General features: G+C 42.6%; 1 protein-coding gene across 1 annotated transcript in view; it reads left to right on the top strand.

Annotated features, from left to right (window-relative positions):
* The window catches only part of DLEC1 (DLEC1 cilia and flagella associated protein), a 76,907-nt gene that overhangs the window by 45,115 nt on the left and 15,595 nt on the right, over window positions 1-16,197 (top strand). The window contains exons 23-28 of the mRNA XM_069729800.1: window positions 6,632-6,756; window positions 7,214-7,399; window positions 8,635-8,702; window positions 11,388-11,539; window positions 12,681-12,796; window positions 13,971-14,041. Of these exons, the coding sequence (XP_069585901.1) occupies window positions 6,632-6,756; window positions 7,214-7,399; window positions 8,635-8,702; window positions 11,388-11,539; window positions 12,681-12,796; window positions 13,971-14,041 (718 nt within the window). The remainder of the gene's footprint in view (window positions 1-6,631; window positions 6,757-7,213; window positions 7,400-8,634; window positions 8,703-11,387; window positions 11,540-12,680; window positions 12,797-13,970; window positions 14,042-16,197) is intronic.

Here is a 16,197-nt window from a genome sequence, read left to right as displayed (position 1 = left end):
CAGTATTCACTCAGTGGAATGAATCTGCGCTGGCAGCTTTGTTCAGAAAGGGTCTCTCTGAGGCTCTTAAGGGTGTCATGGTGGGATTTCCTATGCCTGCTGGTTTGAATGAGTCTTTGTCTTTGGCCATTCAGATCGGTCGACGCTTGCGCGAGCGTAAATCTGTGCACCATTTGGCGGTACTGCCTGAGGTTAAACCTGAGCCTATGCAGTGCGATAGGACTATGACTAGAGTTGAACGGCAGGAATACAGACGTCTGAATGGTCTGTGTTTCTACTGTGGTGATTCCACTCATGCTATTTCTGATTGTCCTAAGCGCACTAAGCGGTCCGCTAGGTCTGCCGTCATTGGTACTGTACAGTCCAAATTCCTTCTGTCCATTACCTTGATATGCTCTTTGTCGTCGTTTTCTGTCATGGCGTTTGTGGATTCGGGCGCTGCCCTGAATCTGATGGATTTGGATTATGCTAAACGTTGTGGGTTTTTCTTGGAGCCTTTGCGGTGTCCTATTCCATTGAGAGGAATTGATGCTACACCTTTGGCCAAGAATAAACCTCAATACTGGGCCCAGCTGACCATGTGCATGGCTCCTGCACATCAGGAAGTTATTCGCTTTCTGGTGTTGCATAATCTGCATGATGTGGTCGTGTTGGGGTTGCCATGGCTACAAACCCATAATCCAGTATTGGATTGGAATTCCATGTCGGTATCCAGCTGGGGTTGTCAGGGGGTACATGGTGATGTTCCATTTTTGTCGATTTCGTCATCCACCCCTTCTGAGGTCCCAGAGTTCTTGTCTGATTATCAGGATGTATTTGAAGAGCCCAAGTCCGATGCTCTACCTCCGCATAGGGATTGTGATTGTGCTATCAATTTGATTCCTGGTAGTAAATTCCCTAAAGGTCGATTATTTAATTTGTCCGTGCCCGAACACGCCGCTATGCGCAGTTATGTGAAGGAATCCCTGGAGAAGGGACATATTCGCCCATCGTCATCACCACTGGGAGCAGGGTTCTTCTTTGTAGCCAAGAAGGATGGTTCGCTGAGACCGTGTATTGATTACCGCCTTCTTAATAAGATCACTGTTAAATTTCAGTATCCCTTGCCATTGTTATCTGACTTGTTTGCTCGGATTAAGGGGGCTAGTTGGTTCACTAAGATAGATCTTCGTGGTGCGTATAATCTGGTGAGAATCAGGCAAGGAGATGAATGGAAAACTGCATTCAATACGCCCGAGGGTCATTTTGAGTATCTAGTGATGCCGTTCGGACTTGCCAATGCTCCATCTGTGTTTCAGTCTTTTATGCATGACATCTTCCGTGAGTATCTGGATAAATTCCTGATTGTTTACTTGGATGACATTTTGATCTTCTCAGATGATTGGGAGTCTCATGTGAAGCAGGTCAGAATGGTTTTTCAGGTCCTGCGTGCTAACTCTTTGTTTGTGAAGGGATCAAAGTGTCTCTTCGGTGTGCAGAAAGTTTCATTTTTGGGGTTCATCTTTACCCCTTCTACTATCGAGATGGATCCAGTTAAGGTCCAAGCCATCCAGGATTGGATTCAGCCGACATCTCTGAAAAGTCTGCAAAAGTTCCTGGGCTTTGCTAATTTTTATCGTCGCTTCATCTGTAATTTTTCTAGCATTGCCAAACCATTGACCGATTTGACCAAGAAGGGTGCTGATTTGGTTAATTGGTCTTCTGCTGCTGTGGAAGCTTTTCAGGAGTTGAAGCGTCGTTTTTGTTCTGCCCCTGTGTTGTGTCAGCCAGATGTTTCTCTTCCGTTCCAGGTCGAGGTTGATGCTTCTGAGATTGGAGCAGGGGCGGTTTTGTCACAGAGAGGTTCTGATTGCTCAGTGATGAAACCATGTGCTTTCTTTTCCAGGAAGTTTTCGCCCGCTGAGCGTAATTATGATGTGGGCAATCGAGAGTTGCTGGCCATGAAGTGGGCATTCGAGGAGTGGCGTCATTGGCTTGAAGGAGCTAAGCATCGCGTGGTGGTATTGACTGATCATAAGAACTTGACTTATCTCTAGTCTGCTAAGCGGTTGAATCCTAGACAGGCTCGTTGGTCGCTGTTTTTTGCCCGTTTTGACTTTGTGATTTCGTACCTTCCGGGCTCTAAAAATGTGAAGGCGGATGCTCTGTCTAGGAGTTTTGTGCCCGACTCTCCGGGTTTGTCTGAGCCGGCGGGTATCCTCAAGGAAGGAGTAATTGTGTCTGCCATCTCCCCTGATTTGTGGCGGGTGCTGCAAAAATTTCAGGCTAATAAACCTGATCGTTGTCCAGCGGAGAGACTGTTTGTCCCTGATAGGTGGACCAATAAAGTTATCTCTGAGGTTCATTGTTCGGTGTTGGCTGGTCATCCTGGAATCTTTGGTACCAGAGAGTTAGTGGCTAGATCCTTTTGGTGGCCGTCTCTGTCGCGGGATGTGCGTGCTTTTGTGCAGTCCTGTGGGATTTGTGCTCGGGCTAAGCCCTGCTGTTCTCGTGCCAGTGGGTTGCTTTTGCCCTTGCCGGTCCTGAAGAGGCCTTGGACACATATCTCTATGGATTTTATTTCTGATCTTCCCGTTTCTCAAAAGATGTCAGTCATTTGGGTGGTCTGTGATCGCTTTTCTAAGATGGTCCATCTGGTACCCTTGTCTAAATTGCGTTCCTCCTCTGATTTGGTGCCATTGTTCTTCCAGCATGTGGTTCGTTTACATGGCATTCCAGAGAATATCGTTTCTGACTGAGGTTCCCAGTTTGTTTCAAGGTTTTGGCGAGCCTTTTGTGGTAGGATGGGCATTGACTTGTCTTTTTCCTCGGCTTTCCATCCTCAGACTAATGGCCAGACCGAACGAACCAATCAGACCTTGGAAACATATCTGAGATGCTTTGTTTCTGCCGATCAGGATGACTGGGTGTCCTTTTTGCCTTTGGCTGAGTTCGCCCTTAATAATCGGGCCAGCTCGGCTACCTTGGTTTCGCCATTTTTCTGCAATTCTGGGTTCCATCCTCGTTTCTCTTCAGGACAGGTTGAGTCTTCGGACTGTCCTGGTGTGGATACTGTGGTGGCAGGTTGCAGCAGATTTGGACTCATGGAGTGGACAATTTGACCTTGTCCCAGGAGAAGGCTCAACGTTTCGCTAATCGCAGACGCCGTGTGGGTCCCCGACTTCGTGTTGGGGATCTGGTTTGGTTATCTTCTCGTCATATTCCTATGAAGGTTTCCTCTCCTAAGTTTAAACCTCGTTTCATTGGTCCGTATAGGATTTCTGAGGTTCTTAATCCTGTGTCTTTTCGTCTGACCCTTCCAGATTCTTTTTCCATACATAACGTATTCCATAGGTCATTGTTGCGGAGATACGTGGCGCCTATGGTTCCATCTGTTGATCCTCCTGCCCCGGTTTTGGTGGAGGGGGAATTGGAGTATATTGTGGAGAAGATTTTGGATTCTTGTGTTTCTAGACGGAAACTCCAGTATCTGGTTAAATGGAAGGGTTATGCTCAGGAAGATAATTCCTGGGTCTTTGCCTCTGATGTCCATGCTCCCGATCTTGTTCGTGCCTTTCATGTGGCTCATCCTGGTCGGCCTGGGGGCTCTGGTGAGGGTTCGGTGACCCCTCCTCAAGGGGGGGGTACTGTTGTGAATTCTGTGGCAGAGCTCCCTCCTGTGGTCACAAGTGGTACTTCGGCTGATTCTCTCTGTGAGCTTCTGTTGGTGGAGGGAAGTGGTACTGCGGCTTCTGAGTTTCCTCCCTCAGGTGATCTGGTGAGGTCGTTAGGTGCTTCTCTACTTAACTCCACCTAATGCTTTGATCCTGGCTTCCTGTCAATGTTCCAGTGTTGGACTTGCTTTTCCCTGGATCATTCCTGTGGCCTGCTGCTCTGCATAGCTAAGTTCTTCTTTGCTATTTGTTTGCTATTTTTTCTGTCCAGCTTGTCTATTTTGTTGCTGGAAGCTCTGGGACGCAAAGGGTGTACCTCCGTGCCGTTAGTTCGGTACGGAGGGTTTTTTTGCCCCCTTTGCGTGGTTTTCTTTAGGGTTTTGTGTAGACCGCAAAGTTACCTTTTCTATCCTCGCTCTGTTAAGAAAGTCGGGCCTCACTTTGCTGAATCTATTTCATCTCTACGTTTGTCTTTTCATCTTAACTCACAGTCATTATATGTGGGGGGCTGCCTTTTCCTTTGGGGTATTTCTCTGAGGCAAGGTAGGCTTATTTTTTATCTTCAGGCTAGTTAGTTTCTCAGGCTGTGCCGAGTTGCATAGGCAGAGTTAGGCGCAATCCACGGCTGCCTCTAGTGTTGTTTGGAGAGGATTAGGGATTGCGGTCTGCAGAGTTCCCACGTCTCAGAGCTCGTTCTATGATTTTGGGTTATTGTCAGATCACTGTATGTGCTCTGACCGCTATGTCCATTGTGGTACTGAATTGCCTTTCATAACACTACAGACCTTCATGCCAAACCTTGACAAACCGTTAAACGCCACATATACAGTACTAGATGGTGGCCCGATTCTAACGCATCGGGTATTCTAGAATATGCATGTCCACGTAGTATATTGCACAGCCCACGTAGTATATTGCCCAGCCACGTAGTATATTGCCCAGCCACATAGTATATTGCCCAGTCATGTAGTATAAAACCCAGTCACGTAGTATATTGCCCAGCCACATAGTATATTGCCCAGCCACGTAGTATATTGCTCAGCCACGTAGTATATTGCCCAGTCACGTATTATATTGCCCAGCCACATAGTATATTGCCCAGCCACGTAGTATATTGCCCAGTCATGTACTATTTTGCCCAGCCATGTAGTATATTGCCCAGTCACGTACTATTTTGCCCAGCCACGTAGTATATTGCTCAGCCACATAGTATATTGCCCAGCCACGTACTATATTGCCCAGTCACGTTCTATATTGCCCAGCCACATAGTATATTGCCCAGTCACGTACTATATTGTCCAGTCACGTTCTATATTGCCCAGCCACATAGTATATTGCCCAGCCACGTAGTATATTGCTCAGCCACATAGTATATTGCCCAGCCATGTACTATATTGCCCAGTCACGTTCTATATTGCCCAGCCACATAGTATATTGCCCAGCCACGTACTATATTGCCCAGTCACGTTATATATTGCCCAGCCACATAGTATATTGCCCAGCCACGTAGTATATTGCCCAGCCACATAGTATATTGCCCAGCCACATAGTATATTGCCCAGTCACGTAGTATATTGCCCAGTCACGTAGTATATTGCCCAGTCACGTAGTATATTGCTCAGCCATATAGTATATTGCCCAGCCACGTACTATATTGCCCAGTCATGTTCTATATTACCCAGCCGCATAGTATATTGCCCAGTCACGTACTATATTGCCCAGTCACGTTCTATATTGCCCAGCCACATAGTATATTGCCCAGCCACGTAGTATATTGCCCAGGCACATAGTATATTGCCCAGCCACGTAGTATATTGCCCCGTCACATAGTATATTGCCCAGTCACGTAGTATATTGCCCAGTCACGTAGTATATTGGACAGCCCGCGTAGTATATTGCCCAGCCCACGTAGTATATTGCACAGCCCACGTAGTATATAGCAATGTGGGCATCATATCCCTGTTAAAAAAAGAATTAAAATAAAAAATAGTTATATACTCACCTTCCGTTGGCCCCTGGATCCAGGAAGCGTTTACCGACGCTCCTCGCGTGCTCTGGTCTCAAGAGTGCATTGCAGTCTCGCGAGATGATGACATAGCGGTCATCATCTCGCGAGATCGCAATGCATGGACCGGTCACGGGAGCGTCGCGAGGAGCAGGAAAGGCGCCGGAAGGTGAGTATATGAAGATTTTTTATTTTTTTAATTATTTTTAACATTAGAACTTTTTACTATTGATGCTGCCTTGGCAGCATCAATAGTAAAAAAGTTGGTTACACAGGGTTAATAGCAGCGTTAATGGAGTGCGTTACACTGCGGCATAACGTGGTCCATTAGCGCTGCCATTAACCCTGTGTGAGCGCTGACTGAAGGGGAGTATGGAGCGGGCACTGACTGCGGGGAGAAAGGAGCGGCCATGTTGCTGCCGGACTGCGTCCATCGCTGATTGGCCGTGGCAATGGTCATGGGCATTTTTTCACGACCAATCAGCGACTTGGATTTCCATGACAGACAGAGGCCGCGACCAATGAATATCCGTGACAGAAAGACAGACAGACAGATGGAAGTGACCCTTAGACAATTATATAGTAGATGAATATAGATAATTTACATAAGTTATATCAGTTTCTTCCCCTAAAGTGTTTTTTTTTATAAGTTTTGGAAGACAGTGTCAAGTTTGCAGCAGATTCGAAGAGGGATCAGCATTAAGTGACGTATCACTTATTTTTTTCCGCTGTCGCTTATTTTTTTTTAACGACTAGGTTTTCCAGACTTTGCTGGAAAGAAAATATAAAATACGTCATATCTAGAGAAAAATGGATTTACAAATAAATTAGCAGTAAGGGTGTTCACAATGTATTTGAAATAGGTTTTTATGCAGATTTTGAAATGGATCCAAGAACCTTGTCTACAAATTCAGTCTGAACATTCCTTAGGTTTGTTTGCCGCTAATCAACTTTCTTATATTTTTGTATTTAGGATGAAATAAATGACTTGGCTTTATTCTGTCTGGTTGAAGACATGAAGGAACCTTTGGTTTTAAATGTCAAAGCAAAAGCTAAAGGTCTTCATGTCAGCTACTCCATATCAGCTTCAAAAGAGAGGTAAGACTCAGACCTTCTACTGGTGGAATATAAATGTGGTGCAGGCATTTGATAAATTATCACTGCTTACTAAACATAAAAATAAATCAGCATCCTGCAGCCTTCACGCCTGACACTGTGACGTTTACTGCCCATCAACATCTGCTGTTTGGCTGAAGTGATAACACGACAATAACAATGTCACTTAACCAGCAGGAGACACAGCGCCGACATCGTCGGAATGGCGCTGGTCCGGGAGGTGAGTATATGTTAGTTCATTTTAACAGGGGAATTGTCTCATTAAAGAAGCGGTTATCCAGTAGTGGACAACCCCTTTAAGAGCCACCCTTGTTCAAGGATTACAGATGGCAGTGTATTCCGATACAGTGTACAGATTTATAGATCAGGAGATCCTCCTGACCTACATGAGTCCTCTCTTACTACAGCTATTATCTAATATTTTATTATATTTTTGCAGCTTAAATGAATTACTTCCATCAAACGCTGAAGAGCTTCTCCTTGACTTTGGATCAGACGTTTCTTTGCAGAGCACAGTTAAGCAGACATTGACTATAACAAATCATTCTGGAATATCTGCACCATTTTCACTCCAAGTCTCTTATTTCAGTGGTTGCCACACACCACAAGCCACACCGAGCTCGAAGTGAGTCATATGAGCAAGACATACATTTTTATGTATTACAGGATTATATAGACTGGAATGGCTTTTTGGGTGTTGTCAGCGTTTTTTGCTATGCTGTTTTTATACACCCGTGAAGGGTTTGTACTGAGAAGTGAATTTATCCTCTATGCTTTTGATAGGATAACTTCCCAAGTGCTTGGAGGTCCGACCACTGAGAGCACCACCGATCCTGAGAAGACAACTGTCTGAACAGAGCGGAGGTCGAGCATGAGCACCTCTACTCTCTTAGATCTTAATGGACCTCTTTCTTAGGAATGGGTGGGGGTCCCAGCTTTTGGACTCCCAGCAAATAGGATGTTATTCTCTGTTCTATGGAAGAGGGATAACTTCAAATCATGGTACAAACCCTTTTGGACTGAGGCTACATAACGACTTTGACCACGACACAAGTGTGTTGCTGCTACGTCACAGCATAATGAAAGTCAAGGGGTATCACATTATGACCTGAAAGTTGCAAAATGTCAGAACCACTTGGGTTCTTTGTGACTTGCTTTTCGCAGCAACTTTTTGTCGCAATGCGACCCAATTCATCGGCCATGTAACCTGTGTGACAGCCAAAGTTGAAATCCAGCCCTAGATATAAGTCAGGATAATGTAAGGTAAATAATACTACAATATTGTTTTTATTTGAAATAATCCAGGTGAACCTTCTCTAAAGTTTGGATTTTTGTTATTGGCAAGTACCAAATTTAGCAGGACCTGCAAGCTATTTATTGGCTAGGGACCCTGGAAGCCCTTTAGGGGGCAACTCAGATGGGAAAGTTGTGATTTGCCTGCCTGCTGCTGCCGACTTCTTAGGAGTTTAGCGTCACTGAATTAGAATCCAATACCTGATCGGTAGACTACTATTTCCCCAAATCTCCCTATAAACATTCTTAGCTGACCATGCAAGATTATCGAATGGGGAAGAAGGGGACAAACATCTCCCAGACACTTCTGACACTGATTATTCCCAAAGGAAAGATTTTGGCATGTTGTAACCATGCGGATCCTCTGTCTGGTCAGTGCATTAAACTGTCTGCCAATCTGGATCTGCCAACCATGATCTAATGTGATTGACTCAACTTTAAGATTTATTTCTTGTCCAATATTATGCAATGTTAATGCATTGGAATGATTGTGGTGAGTTTGAGCAGAATACCGCTGCAGTTCCCTCTCAATGAATCGCTGTGATGTGAAGCTTTTTTATCTTCTAGTTCAACATCTTCGCTCATACAGAGGACGGCTCGGTTTGCTAAAGAAGTAACAAAAAGGGCAGATGCTGGTAGGTGAACTGGACTATTCTGTAACCTGGCTCCCGGAGATGTTACCCAATGTATCACTAATAGATTTGGTTTGGGGATTACTCAGGGAGCAATGTCTAAGGGATTTTGAGTACTCTCCCACAATAAAACGTCATGTTTGCTATCCCAGGAGTGGTTTCTGTTAGTAGCTGGTATTAAGCTGAGTGTGATAATACCAAGTTATGGTGGAGCAGGGGTCGTGGCTGTCAGTGTTCAATTAAGAATAATGGACATGACGAAATAAAGGTTTTGTGGATGTAATCCGCGCATGTGTCAAAGCTGACCTCAGTGTGTGATATCGATAAATAGTATAACACAGTCCATTAATGTGTGGGAAATCCGCCGCTTAGCAGAAATCAGCATCCAAAGGTTCAGCTTTCCTGCACAGGTCACAACACACTGGAGCTCCACTCTCCAGGCCTACTGAAGCGGGCGGAGTTCCCACACATGAATGGACTGTAAGACACTGGAGCTCCACTCTCCAGGCCTACTGAAGCAGGCGGAGTTCCCACACATGAATGGACTGTAACACACTGGAGCTCCACTCTCCAGGCCTACTGAAGCGGGCGGCGTTCCCACACATAAATGGACTGTAAGACACTAGAGCTCCACTCTCCAGGCCTACTGAAGTGGGAAGAGTTCCCACACATGAATGGACTGTAAGACACTGGAGCTCCACTCTCCAGGCCTACTGAAGCGGGCGGAGTTCCCACACATGAATGGACTGTATGTAACACACTGGAGCTCCACTCTCCAGACCTACTGAAGCGGGTGGTGTTCCCACACATGAATGGACTGTAAGACACTGGAGCTCCATTCTCCAGGCCTACTGAAGCGGGCGGATTTCCCACATATGAATGGACTGTGTTATACTATTTATTTATGTCACACACTGAGGTCAGCTTTGACATATGCGCAGATTACATCCACAAACCCTTTATTTCGTCATATCCGATAAAGTCATTTGTGGACCCGTGGACCTGCTGCAGCTGATTTCCTCAATAAGATCTATATGCTTTATTTATAGATCTATCAGGTGAGTGCAATCTGAATTGATTAGTTTTTTATCCATCGGATAAGACCCTATTGCGCTGATTTCCTCCACAGTTTGTTCCCAAGAATAATGTACAAGCAGAGGTATGGGTGGGCAGCAGAGAAGAAGACATAGTCAAATTCATAACCCAGTCAGTAACTGAAAAAATAAGTAAAAACACCAAATAGACCTTTTTGCTGAGGCCTAGAGTGCTGGAGGAGAATCCCTTTAAAAAGAAACCCAAGTCTACTGTACATTGGCTAATGAAAGATGCAATAAGAGGCAGCCACCTTGGCAGCATGAGGAAAAGAACTTCAATTGAAAAAGAGGAGGCAGCAAAAGGCAATGGAGGATACATGTCATATATAGTCACTTTTCAGGCCCAGGGTGGAGGTTTGCTTTAAGAACTGAAGACCTGTGAATGCTTACAATCACTGGATTAAAGGAGTTGTCCCATGAGCAATAGTTAATTTTAATCAATAGATCTTGGAATTATAATAAGTTCCATAATTGGATGTGATTAAATAAAATGTTCCTGTGCTGAGGTAATCCTATAAATGTGCCCCGTGCTGTGTACTGTGTAATGGCTGTGTCTGACCGTGCAGGAACATGGTCTGATCATAGCACAGCTCCTGGGCAGGGGAGGAAGCAAAAGAGAATATACAGTCATTACAGAAAGGGATCACAGGTGATAATTTTTGTGAGGTAAAACATTTCCATGCCTGTTTTTAAACAATGTTTTACTTCAAAGAAAGAATCATTTGCGATCCCATGCTGTAATGTCTGTATACTCTTTTGCTCCCCCCGTACCCAGGAGCTGTGGTATAATCAGACCATGTTCTTGTACGGTCAGACACAGCCATTACACAGTACACAGCAGGGGCACATTTATAAGATTATCTCAGCACAGGAACATTTTATTTAATCACATCCAATTGTGGAAATTATTATAATTCCAAGATCTATTGATTAAAATTAACTTTTGTTCATGGGACAACTCCTTTTAATGATGCAATCCAGAAAAACAGTGGTAGCTAGAAGCATGCAAGATCACCCATGGGGTGAGCTTAGGGATCATCATATATTTATTAGACAAAACTCATGAAATCATCAGCATAGTCTTTTTTAAGATATATTTATTATTAGCCAAACGTATTCGTGGATCAGAACAGGTGGACAATTATAAAACACTTGTCTGTATTGAAGAACTCTGTCAGTATAGATTGACTGCTCAAACCAAGCACAGTTGCTCGGTGCACCCTTGGTGTGGCCAAACATTTAAGTGCACCTTCCCATCTACTTTGTTTCTATCTCTCTCCACCCTTCTCTGGCAAAGTTGTCAGCAATAGCTGACAATGAAATAAAAGCGAGGGGATGGAAATAAGGGGAAAACATGTAGGTGAGAAGGGGCACTCATATATTCACCCACACCAAGGGTGCACCAAGCACCTGTACTTGGTTTGCACAGTCATTCTGTATTCACAGACTCTAAATACAGCAAGAAAGCCATACTAGGTGACTAGTGTCTCACAGCTCAGGCTCAGCCATTCTCACATCCTATTAATGAAACCAAAAACAAATAACCAGACTGTCTTTTATTATAAATTATGGTATCCTTTTTCTGTATTTTCAGATTTCAGAACATCAGTATTATCAGATGGAAGGGGAGCCGCATTTATCGCTCATCCAAGCACTGGAACCCTGGGGCCTTTCCAGCAGATCTGTATAGATGTGACTGCTTATAGTAATATGTGGGGAGAGTATTCAGATCTGCTTGTCTGTACGGTACGTCAACTTATGGCACAGTCAGATGACACCGTCCTGTGTCTGACACCCGCCACTGATCAGCCTTTCGCAGCTTTGGCTGCAGCTGGATGAAAACATAGAACTGAGCTGCACTGTGCATCTCTGCTCAGTGTGTAGTGGCTGCTGCTGAGTACTGGAGATCAGCTCCCATTACCATGGATAGGAACAGTGCCGCAGTGCTTGGCAGCGGCCTCTACAGACTGAATGGAGCTGCGCAGTGCAGCTTTGCTCATTGTTTACACCCAGCCACCAATCTGCTATTGATCCTCAGATTAGGTCATCTATATTATATGACAGCACAACCCTTTTTTCCAATCAGACCATTTTTTTTTATTGTGAAAGATATCAAAATGCATTCACATTTTAATTTTGTTTTTAGAAACAATCAAAACTAAATAAAACAAACACACAAATAAAAAAACATATAAGTCATTGCGAACCAAATAAAATCCGACTCATATTAACATTAATTGCAGGTATTATAAAAGGACAACCCTTTAATATTTAATATATATCATGTACCCATAATTGTGCCCAAGTGTTACTACTAGTAGTTTATTGGATTTTTTTTTTATATTTCGGAAGACATCTTGTTGGACGAGAAGAGACTCATTTTCATCAATGTGAACGCCTTGAGGCCGAAATCACACACAGCGTTCTTCATGGTGTTTTCTTGTTGCTTTAAAGTCAATCGTGAAGTATTGGAAAGGCAACAAACACGGAGTTTGGGGAATTTGTGTTGTATTTTTTTCAGCCGGCTCATTTTATATTTTCAAAACTTAGCTTATAGTGTTTTATGTCATTATCCTGTTGATTTCTATAGGACTTTAAAAACATTGTAAAAAAAAACTAAAAAAAACTAATACATACAAAATGAAAAACACTATAAAAAATATTTGTAAAAAAACAGCAGTGAAAATGCATGAAACCTATGGCGTTTTCTACAAGCGTTTTCAAAACTGTAAAATAAGTATGTGTGAAGGAGGGCTTAAACATCATTTGGCAAGGTAAATGTCTTTTAATAAATAATTTAATTACCTTATTATTTTTTTATGAGTGTGTGTATCATTTCATATTTTGTTATGCAGCATCTCATAACCTCCATTGATATTCCCATTAGGTTGGAGATCTAAGCCCTAAAGAGATTCCCATAAAGATGACAGTGAAAGGATGTCCTCTATACTTCCAGATGACGGGACCAAGACTAGACCGACAGACTGAAGGACCTGTGATAAGGTAACGCGCCCTTCACTGCAAAGATTGGTTCTGGAAATTCAGCGGATTCTGACATCTTGTCAGAGTAGATTGGGAAGACCCCAATACATTAGCCTGTTGTCCGATGTCACCTATATAGGTGGTTTTGACCTAATTTAGCCTAATATGCATGGGAGCCTCAAAAGATTCAATAGATACCTTTAATGAAGAAATCCGCATCCTGGTTGTTGCTTATTCAGCCTTTGATGTTTGGGTTTCATAAGCTTTCGGTGTATAAGGGCATGACTGTGGGTAGGGTCATCGGCTACTGCCCCAGCCCCTCCGCCTGCCTCTGGGGTCTGTATCTTCCTCCTGCTTTAAAGTATGCTCCGGCGTCGTTCTCTCTTCTGGTGGTGTTTGTGCGCATCGATCTCCCAGAGATTGGTCTTTCGTAAAATAGCGCTGGTGGAGGAGCATGTGAAGACTGAGATTTCAGCTTGTCATTAAGCCGAGATCTAAATCTGTGCATGCGCCACCACTACACTATTTCAATGAAGGCCACCCGGAGATGAATCTGTGCAATCGCCGCCCATGGGGAAGGCAGTGTTGGCGGAAACTTTAACACAAGAGTGAGGTACAGACGTGGAGGGGCTAAGGCAGGAGAAGACTCTACCCACAGTGCTGTCCCTACACACTATGAAACTTTCTGTAAGTCATGATTCATGAAGAAAACACATTGTAATTAGTGATGAGCGAATATACTCATTACTTGAGATTTCTCGAGCATGCTCGGGGGTCCTCCGAGTATTTTAAAGTGCTCGGAGATTTCGTTTTTCTTGCCGCAGGTGAATGATTTACATCTGTTAGCCATCATAAGTACATGTGGGGGTTGCCTGATTGCTAGGGAATCCCCACATGTACTTATGCTGGCTAACAGATGTAAATCATTCACGTTGAGCAAGAAAAACGAAATCTCCGAGCACTAAAAAATACTCGGAGGACCCCCGAGTGTGCTCGGGAAATCTCGAGTAACGAGTATATTCGCTCATCACTAATTGTAATCAGACGTCATCACTTTTTCTCTGAGTAATCTGATTATTTTGACACTGAGAACTTGTATGTGAGAGATAAAAAAAAATTATATTGAAGACTCCGCTGGGGTCATGGGCCAGTGGAAGAAGTTATACATTGATAAAAAAAACTTTCTGATTTGAAGGTTTGGAACCCATGTTTCTGGTGGAGACACAATTTCACGCTGCCTACGTATTAACAACCCAAGTCCTTGTGGTAAGTGTCTACTGTAAATTTTGCAAATCTGTGTTCACCCAGTGAAGGCTCCCAGCTGTCACGTGAGGTTTTATGAAACTTTGGGGATCCAGGGTAGAAGAAACCTACCGTATTTTCATGCATATTTATGAAAAGGGTTATCCACGGATCATCTGCTATTCCAACCCATCCAACCCATCGCTATATTGAAGACACAAAAGAGCACAGTGAGGTCAAAAATTCTCTGTTGTAAAAAAAAAAACACACTAATAAGCAAGTTCTAGTCAAAAGATAGAAAAAAAAACTGGGTATTTAGTTGATAAAAAAAATGTATACTAAGCTGCTCCACCAATCGTCAAGGTATACCCATATAGAGCAGTCCTACCTAATGTATATAATCCCTATCTGATGTATTTAAAAACCTGATCATCTGTATAGTACCTGTATAAGCAGGGTTCAGAGAAGGAATATCCATGTGGACATGCTGGATGGAACAGCTTTGATGCAAATGACCCATAAGGAGTGGTGGACTCCCCAGTCTTGTATAAACAAGAGAACAATTATAGAACCAGAAACACATGGGCTACTTGCACAATGAACAAGTCTGTAGGAACTTGTTCACACACCACCAAGAAACTTGAAGACACAAAAGAGCACAGTGAGGTCAAAAATACTCTGTTGTAAAAAAAAACCCACAGTAATAAGCAAGTGCTAGTCAAAAGATAGAAAAAACAGGGTATTTAGTTGATACTTTTTTTTGCAAAAAAATGTATACTAAGCTGCTCCACCAATCGTCAAGGTATACCCATATAGAGCAGTCCTAACTAACCATCGCTATATTGACCTAGAATATACAGAAATACATATATACCACAAGCCTAAAAATGGGCAGACATTAGGGATTTCAAATATCTTCTTTTTGAACGACTTAATGCCCGTGGTTCCTCTGTGAGGGTTGTTGATTTTACCTCTTCCTACTCCATAATGTGCTCTCTGAGCCAACATCTGTTTATACAGTCGGCACCTTGCTTTTATCAGCAGCAACCAAAGCTAGCTCACATTGCTGCTGTTTAACCACTTAAATTATGCTGACAATCTCTGACTGCGGCATTCAAGAGATCATGATTTAGGCTCCTATAAATCTCCTCCTTCCTACCCCTGCAATAATATTGTGGAGAGACCATGAGTACTCTGAAGGCCTCATTAACTGCCATCTTGATACTCCTGTGAAGCTCAGTTATTTTCACTATATACTGCCCAAAAAAAAAAACAATCTAAAATAAAGACTTTAAAAATAGTTTAAAAAAAATCAAATCCCCTTTTCCCAATTTAAAAATTAATAAAAATAAATAAGCATATTTAGTATTGCCATGTCTGTAAAAAATATTTACCTACACAGTAAATGTCAGAAAAAGCACAAAAAAAAATTATTCCAGAATTGCTGTTTTTTGCTGGTTGAATTTCTCCCCAAAAATACAATAAAATTATTGTACGTAGCCCAAAATGATACGATTAAAAACTAATGCATAGAAGGCAAATAAAAAATAAAATACTCCTACAGCTCTACTGATGGAAGAATAAAACAAAGTACTCGGTTTTGGAAAATGGCGACACTAACCAAATGTTATTTTTTTTTACAAACATAAGAGTTTTTGTAAGCCACTAAAATAATAAAAAAATCTTTACAATGTTGGTACTGTGGAATCATGTTAACAATTCATTTTTACCACCTGATAAATGCTGTAAAAACAAAACCCAAAAAAAACAGTTGAGGAATAGTGTGTTTTTTTTCCTCCTCATTTGGAATTTTTATCTCATTTTTTCATTACATCTTATGGCAAAATTAATGGGGTCATTCACAATTACAACCATCCTGTCTAAAAAAAAAAAAAACAAGCCCTTGCAAAGCTAAATCAACCAAGAATACTAGTTATGCTCTTGGGAAAAAAAATAAGAAAAAAAACGAAAGCTCAAAAAAGAAAATGTACTGTTCCTTTAAGGGGTTAATAACAATGCCGTAAATTAGGTCTCATTCAGAAGTACGATTTTCGGGTACAAGTGTTGTCCATGTTTTTCACAGATAGCACTCGTGCCTGTGATAGTCTGCGGGGCCATTCACATGTCTGTGATTATTTCTTAGTCCAGGAAAATCTTAGAGACAATTCCAATTTTGATCC

Source organism: Ranitomeya imitator, chromosome 6 (assembly GCF_032444005.1).
Source record: "Ranitomeya imitator isolate aRanImi1 chromosome 6, aRanImi1.pri, whole genome shotgun sequence".
NCBI lineage: Eukaryota > Metazoa > Chordata > Amphibia > Anura > Dendrobatidae > Ranitomeya > Ranitomeya imitator.
The sequence above is the reverse complement of the archived record's forward strand: the minus strand, read 5'-3'. Positions and strand labels throughout refer to the sequence as shown.